This window comes from Propithecus coquereli, unplaced genomic scaffold (assembly GCF_000956105.1).
Source record: "Propithecus coquereli isolate 6110/MARCELLA unplaced genomic scaffold, Pcoq_1.0 Scaffold18, whole genome shotgun sequence".
In the NCBI taxonomy this organism is placed as follows: domain Eukaryota; kingdom Metazoa; phylum Chordata; class Mammalia; order Primates; family Indriidae; genus Propithecus; species Propithecus coquereli.
In genome coordinates, this window is record NW_012142745.1 from 1362733 (window position 1) to 1370532 (window position 7800).

Sequence of the window (7800 nt, forward strand, 5' to 3'; positions counted from 1 at the left end):
GTCTCTACTAAAAAAAAAAATAGAAAGAAATTATCTGGACAACTAAAAATATATAGAAAAAATTAGCCAGGCATGGTGGCGCATGCCTGTAGTCCCAGCTACCCGGGAGGGTGAGGCAGAAGGATTGCTTGAGCCCAAGAGTTTGAGGATGCTGTGAGCTAGGCTGACGCCAGGGCACTCTAGCGAGGGCAACAGAGCCAGACTCTGTCTCAAAAAAATAAAAAAATGAAAAGTTTATAAAGTAAAAAAGTTACAATACACTAAGGTTAATTTAATATTGAAGAAAGAAAGAAATTTTTTGTTTAGCGTAGCCTAAGTGTACCGTGTTTATCAAGTCTGCAGTCGTGTACAGTAATGTCCTAGGCCTTCACATTCACTCACCACTCACTCACTGACTCACCCCGAGCAGCTTTCAGTCCCGTAAGCTCCATTCGTAAGTGCCCTATACAGGTGTATCATTTTTATCTTCTATACCGTATGTTTACTGTACCTTTTCTATGTTTAGACATGTTTAGATACACAAATGCTACTGTGTTACAATTGCCTATGGTATTCAGCACAGTAACATGCTGTACAGGCTTGTAGCCTAGGAGCAACAGGTTACACCACATAGCCTAGGTGTGTAGTAGGCTACGCCATCTAGGTTTGTGTAAGTACACGCCATGAGGTTCACACAATGACAAAATCACCTAACGACGCATTTTTAGAACATATCCCCATCGTTAAGCGACACGTGACTGTAAATGTGTGTGTATAGTGTGTGTGTATATGTATACACACACACACACGCACACGCACGCATGCTGAGGGGAAAGGATGAGAGGGTGATTTCTCACCAAGAGGGAAAATGAGTAGTTGGGGTTCCATGCTCCCCCTTGTGGAAGGCTGAGGATGTGTAAGAGACGCAGGGGAAGGGGGGTGCTTGAGGTAGGCAGGACTAACCCACCATGTGCCAGGAGCACACCACACCTTTAATCTTCACAGAAGTCTAGCAAAGTGGGCATCCGTATCACCCCCATCCCTCAGATATGGAAACCGAGACTCAGAAAGGTTAAGAAACTAGTCCAAGGTCACACAACTAGCACCACGGCAGAAGCAGCACTGAATCCAGCTGTCTATATCCCAAACTCCTGTTCTCCTCCCTTTCCGGGGACCCTCTTCACTAAAGGCCATCCACCAGGCTCCCCACTCATCTGTGTGTGACCCCACTGTGCTTCCTCCACCCACCTTCCTGGGCAGGGCCCACCCTCACCTGCAGGGGCACCCCAACATTGTTGGCCACCTCTCGGATCAGGGCTTCTGAAACTGCATTCGAAGCATAGCGTTGCTTGCTGTTCACCTTGATCACGGGGCCCTGGGGAGAGGCGAGGGTGAGGCAGAGGGGGTGACAGGCCCAGAGGGAACAGGATGGTGCCCGGTACCAGCTAGGCGTCCAAGTCTCCAAGGAGAAACGGTGCATCTCACCTTGTGGAATAAGGGCCGGTGGTTCTCCTCGTGCTTGTCCCTGTGAGACAGACAAGGGCCAGGGATGGCAAACGGGAGCAGCAGGCCTGTCAGCACCCACCACCCCTCCATAGCAGACGTCACTAATGGTCATGGCATTCTTTCCCACCCAGCCCAACAGGACTTCAGAGTCATTGTAAACACAGCGTTCCAGGCAGCCTCTAGCAATAGATGGAAACAAGTTTGTAGATACAGCCTACTCAACACACCTGGGTTAGGCACCGCATGACTCTGGCCACACTGGGCCTGGAGCAGTCAAAAGGAAGTGTCCACTGAACCTCCCGATGAAACAAGGGAAGGGGAAGGGAAGAGGCCGGGCCCAGCGCCAGGGCCGAGGCTCAAGGTGGGTTATGCTTGGGTCCCCAGCGATGTGAGGGCTTTGTGGGTCTGGCACGGGAGACTCACAGGTAGTTGGGGTGCACGGCATGGGCCATGTCCGCACTGATCATGAATGACTTGGGGATGGCCTCCTCGAAGGCTGTCAGGTGCTGGGAGGAGGCTGAGATCCGTCGCAGCACCAGCTCCGTCAGCAACGACTGTGCGCCCTGGGCGCTCTCAGAGCCCACCTGGCAACAGCAGAGACCTGACTCTGAAGGCCAGCGAGAGGGGCCCAATGCCCTAATTGGTCTCGAACCCCAATGAGTCACTGGGAGGGGAGTGAGGGGTGTTCTTGGCAACACCCTCAACCCAGCATCATTGCTAAACACCTGCTGGTGGACAGGGGCCAAACTAATTCTCAGTCCTTTCTGGGGCAGAAATAGCACTTACTGGTGGGTTTCTTGCACTGCTCCTTCCTTCTCCCTGACCCTCACATCTGAGGTTCAGGAGAGGTGCCCCAACACACTGGTCAATTTTCTTTTTATGTGTGTGACATAGACTGCTAACTATCCATGGTATCTTTTATAACAGAACACCCAAGTTGCAGCTAAGCATGTTATTACCCAGCTAGGGGTGACATTCCTGGACTCCCTTGCAGCTAAACATGCCCATGCTAAGTTCTATGGAACTTTTGGATCCCACCCTTAAAGGCATGGGCATCCACTCCCCCTCTGTCCTCTGCTCCCTTTCCACTAACTTGGTGTAGACATGACAGCCAGAGCTGGAACAGCTGCCCTGGGTCCTGAAATGGAAGTCATGTGTTCCGGATGGCACAGACCCATGCTGACCTGCTAACTCTGACCTGCTAGTGACGTGAGAGAGATCTATCTATCTGTTCAAGCTCCACTGCAGCGTCTAAGACTGCAGTCTAACATATGTGTGCAACACGTGCTGAGCCCTGGGGCCACGAGGATGAACTGGGCAGGGTGTCCCAGTCCTTTAGAAAGGAGCTCACCATGTGGCATACAAAGAGATATGGGAGATGTCACCCTAGAAGAAGCAGATATATGCTGAGCCAGAGGGGACACCCAGTGCTAAGGAAGCACAGGCGGCATCTCTCCCATCTTTGGGGCCTCCAGAAGAGCCCTGGCTCACAGTGGGTGCCTGGCACAAGTTAGATGCAGAAGACCGAACAGAGAGGACCCTCCCCAGAGCCCTCTCCATACCTCTTCATTGTCATAGAGGGTGATCATGCGCACATGAGGCTCCGTGGCCAGGGAGGCAGGGGCTGCGCAGGAATCAATCAAGGCCTGGAGCGAGGAGGGAGACAGAAGCGTCAACCCCACCCTCCTTCTTCTCTGACTTAGCCACCAGCACCTCGAGGCGCACGCTCCCCCATCCACCTTCCATTGTCATGGCCAGAGTAAAGTGGGCTGGGCTTTCACTGGCCTTCATCTCTTGGGGCACTGCCTGGAGGAGGCCGTGGTGGGGACCTTTACAACTGGGACGGGAGAAACCACCCTTCGGGTGTTCTTTTCCTACACCTTCCCATCAAAAGGCAGAAAGAGGATGTGGAAGACAGAAAAAAGAGCTTAGAATCTTAGAAAGACAAAGGATCACAGTGATCACGTAAATTGGCCTCAGTAAAAAGACCAAAGTCCAAAGAGGTGACCATGACCCCATCAAGGTGACATGACTGGCTGGCTGCAGAAGCAGATGCAGGTCCCAGGTGTGGCTCTGGTCTCAATTACAGCCCAAAGCCTGTCTCCAGCCACAGGATGGCAGGGAATAAAAGGTAGCGGAAACCAGGAGGGTCAAGGCAAGGGGAGAGAAAGAACAGGAGCTGACTAGGTGGAAAGGTGGGAAATATCAAATGACTAGGGGACAGGTGGGCCCACTGAGATTCCCAGGAACAGGGAGAAGGTGGGTGGGCTTAAGCCTGGGGTGGGGTGGGGGGAGCAGGGTGGGGTGGATGGTACTGCTGCGTGGGATGACAAGGCCTTTCCTTTGAGGCAGAGTTTGTCAACTTAAGGAAAAGTGGCAGGAGCAGGGTTAGGACAAGACACCGTGGTGCCCTAAACAACTTCTCAGCCTTCCTCTTACCTCAGCCTCTGGCCAGGGTGAGGACAGAGGCCGCAGCACTCAAGCCCCTCCCCATGGTCCAGCCAGCACTGGCAGACTGAGGGGGTGGCCAGTGGCCCTCTCACACCTGCTGGGGCTCGAGGCAGTCCTCCCCACCCCCAACACCCCACCTTTCCTGGTGGTGCTGCTGCCTGGGCGGCGTGCGCCAGCTCCTCACCTGCAGGGCACAGAAGCAGCTGTGCAGATTGTCCAGCCGAGGAGCAAAGATGAACTCATCGTAGGCACCACCCAGGACCTAGAAAGACAGGACAAGTCAGCCTGACCTTCAACCCCCCACCCCCACTCCCCTGCTGCTCCTGCTCCCAAGGGCCTGAGCTTAAGCAAGCCTCCTGGGATTCTTGCGCAACCTCTCCCTGACCCCTGCCTTGGGGCACTATTATTATCTCTGCTGTGCAGGACTGGGCAGAGAATGGAGCTGGGCTGGTGCTGAGGGACAGGAAGGTAGAGTGGAGGCCTATTGCTGTGGGACAGGAAAAGGAAGGGCTGAACAGTCACTGAAAAGGCCAAGGAAGTAAACAGAGGTGACTAGTCAAGAAACAAAAATCTAGCACGTGTTCGGGTAGGACAGAGTATCCAAAGACTTAGCAATCTCCTGTTGTCAGCAACTGGCAGACAGAGAAGAGTTGGCCACATCTATGCCTCTTGCCCTCTTGAGGTTCAGAGCCAGTGCGGGTCAGAGCAGACAAGGCCCACCTGTGGGAGAAACTACTGGGGAGTCTTTGAAAAGGGCTGATTCCCAGGCCCCATCCCCAGATAGTCCTAGTGGCAGGTCTGGGGTGGAGACCTTGACTTTTTGAGACCCACTGCCCTAGAAGCAGAGGGGGATGTATCTACTGGGAAGAACGGGGATGAGAGTAACCGAGGGGTTGGTGGAGGTGATGAGTGCTTGAGGTGACACACTAGGGCTGGCCGGGCTCCTGGAGACCCCTCCATCCACAAGTTCCTGCAGCCATTCCTCACCGCAGGCTGGGTGTCTGCAAGGCACAGCTCCATCTCCACTATGTCCTCAGGGCTCAGCCCCAGATGAGCAGAGAGCAGGGACATGAGGACTGAGTGGTGCCGCTCCTCCTGCAAAGCAGAAGGATGCTGAGAGGAGGGTCCGCACCTCCTCTCGTCTCCCCGTCTCAGGGGACTGGCGTTTCCCCTCCACCACCCTCCCCATGAGCAGGGGACCCTCTTACTGCAGCATTGAGAGGCCCTGGCTCGGGAGTGCCCTTCTCCAGCTCCTCCTGGGCTGCTGTGGCAAGAATGGGGACTCTGTGGGGAGATTCATGAGAAGGGGGTGTAGGGAGGACACAGCAGGGCAGAGCACCCGTGAGTTCAGGTGACTCCTAGTGGGCAATTGCCTTTGCCCTTCAATTCCCAGCCCACTCCCCAAATGGCAGAGCTATGAGGACCTTTGGACAACGGGTCCCAAGGGAAGCACTTGACCACTACCATTAGGTAGTGGTCTCCAGGTCCCATTGGGGCCCCTTCCATCACCTGGTGCCATTCACCATCTCCCCCGACCTCAGTCACCAGAGCCCCTGCCCCAGTCTCACAGGTGCATCTCCGTGTTGGGCCCAAAGTTCTCGTTGATACTTCGCTGCAGATGGATGGCCAGGTGCGGGATGCGCAGAATGGGCCGCTCCACGTTCACCAGCCGCTGCTCCAGCCGACCTGAGGTAGGGCACTGTGGCCAACCAGGCCAGGTCAGCCCTCCCAACCTCACTTCACTCAGACTAACCAGGGTGCTTCTCTGACCTGGATGGCCCCTACCCATCTTCCCCAGGGGGCTCCTGAAGGAGTGTGGCAGTCAATCTTCCAGGGAGACCAAGAGCCTACCCAGGCCTGGGTTCTCACCTTGACAATGACTCGTCCAGCCAAGGTCAGGTCTCGGTCAAACCAAGTGCTCCAGATCCCACCACCATAGGTCTCCACACCAACCTGCTGGAAGCCCACCTGGCTGCGGCGAGACCGACGTTTCACCTGAGCATAAAGATGGGGGAGAAGGCAGAAAAGGCACAATGATGAGATTTGGAGATCAGGCTTAAACCATTCACAAGTAACACAGAGTGAATATTAGTGCCAGAGGAAAGGCCCCAAGTGTGGAGGAAGGGGCAGGAAGTTTATCTTCTCTGCTTCTGGGGATAGAGCCCCCCAATTTGTACTTCCTGGCTCTCTTTTGCCCCATACTCCCCTGACACCTCCTCCCAGGCCAGCACAGCCCCAGTTCCTTACCCGGAGGCAGGGGCTGTCCGTGTGGGCCCCAATGAGGCTGAAGCCATTGCCAGGAACATACTGGCCCCCCACAGCAAAAGCAATGATGGTGGAGGAGTTCCTGGTCATGAAGTACTGGGGGAGAGGGGGAGGAAAGACAGGGGTGTGAGTTGCATTAGCCAGCCAGGGCACATGACTTTGAGATCCAGCCTAGGGACTTGCCTCTCCACCACCACGCCACCCCTTGTACCTTGCTCTGGGGCTTGATATCCCAGCTCTCCGTCTCCTTGAGTTCATGGAAGCCAGCCTGGAGGAGGCGGTTGCGGCACTCGGCCACAGCTGTAGAAGAAGGATCCTCTCACAGCGGTGGATGCTGGTGGGGGACACACCAAGCCCTCACCCTCCTCCCTTGCCCTGGTCAGTTACCGTGGAAAGGAGAGGGACTCCGGTTCACGAACTTGAGGAGTTCCCGGGCCGCGGCCTGCACCGCCTCTTTGCGGGCCCTACCGGTCATGGCCACCTAGGGAAGGGGGGCGCTCAGACTCCTACAAGGTCTGGGACCCCTGGCCTATCATCTGGGCTCTGAGGACTCCCCCATCCCCACCCCCAGAAATGACCGCTCCAAGGCACAGACCTCTATTTCCGTCCCTTTCAACGCCGATAGACCCAAATCATGGGTCAAACCACTGTCCGCTGACAACTTCAGCCCTTCCGCCAAAGAATCACGACCCTGGCCCGCCCCCTAATCCGAGCTTAGCCTGGCTCCCTAAGTCCCACCCCTATGTCGCTGCCCAGCTAGGAAATGCTGATCTGTTCCCAAACTCCGAGATCCCAAGCGGGTCCCTAACTCTGAGCTGGCCTGCATCACGTGCGCAACCTCATCCCGGAGCCAAAGCCCCGTTCCCCAAGGAATACCCCACCTCTCCTCCACCGACCCAGTGTCTCGCAGGACACCCCCGTCTGACCCCAGGAAGGTGGGGTCGCCCGCAACGGGGCTTTCTGTTTCGTTTTGGGTCGGGCGATCCCCCGCCATCGTGGCGCTAAGCTTGGGCCCAGGAAGACGCCGGGCCGGGTCTGAGATCGAAAATCAAGCAGGGCCGGCGGCCGCCTACCTGCATGGCCCCGCGCGGGGGGCTGTGTCCGCTCATCTCGCGGTGCCCTGAGCCCGCCCCGCGGGTCGTCGGGCCTCCGGGTCCACCCGCCCCTCGCCAGGCCTCCCCCGTCCGCCCCGCCCCTCGCCAGGCTGCCCCGCCCGCTCTGCCCCGCCCCTCGCCCAGCCGCGTTGCCCTCCCCGCGCCCTCCCCCGCCCCCGCCCCGCCCCCGGCACGCAGCGCGCGGCCGCCAGGGCCCCCTGCCGCCCCGGAGGTGCTAGGACAGCAGCGAGCCGCCCGCCGCCCCTTCCTCCAGGCTACGAGTCGGAGAAAAAACTCGCCCCTGCCAGCTCACCGAGTCCGCCGGGTACGGTATAAAGTGCTCTCTCTCGCCACAGCGACCCTTGAGATAATAAAAGCAACATGGCTAATGTTCACTGACAATCAGCTGTAGCTGTATGATAAAGCTTAACGTACTCTGTTGTTTAATCTTCACAACTGCCCTCTCAACTTTGTATTTTTACTGTCCCTATTTTGTACATGAGCA

At 56.4% G+C, this 7800-nt stretch overlaps 1 protein-coding gene across 1 annotated transcript in view; it reads right to left on the minus strand.

Annotated features, from left to right (window-relative positions):
- DNPEP (aspartyl aminopeptidase) overlaps positions 1-7369 on the minus strand; it is an 11738-nt gene extending 4369 nt beyond the window's left edge. The window contains exons 1-13 of the mRNA XM_012642574.1: positions 7275-7369; positions 6589-6682; positions 6413-6501; positions 6184-6297; positions 5806-5931; positions 5505-5635; positions 5145-5220; positions 4924-5031; positions 4121-4198; positions 3048-3131; positions 1909-2069; positions 1465-1504; positions 1253-1354 (exon numbers count right to left, since the gene is read on the minus strand). Of these exons, the coding sequence (XP_012498028.1) occupies positions 1253-1354; positions 1465-1504; positions 1909-2069; positions 3048-3131; positions 4121-4198; positions 4924-5031; positions 5145-5220; positions 5505-5635; positions 5806-5931; positions 6184-6297; positions 6413-6501; positions 6589-6682; positions 7275-7310 (1239 nt within the window). The 5' untranslated portion in view covers positions 7311-7369. The remainder of the gene's footprint in view (positions 1-1252; positions 1355-1464; positions 1505-1908; positions 2070-3047; positions 3132-4120; positions 4199-4923; positions 5032-5144; positions 5221-5504; positions 5636-5805; positions 5932-6183; positions 6298-6412; positions 6502-6588; positions 6683-7274) is intronic.
- Positions 7370-7800: the final 431 nt, after the last annotated feature.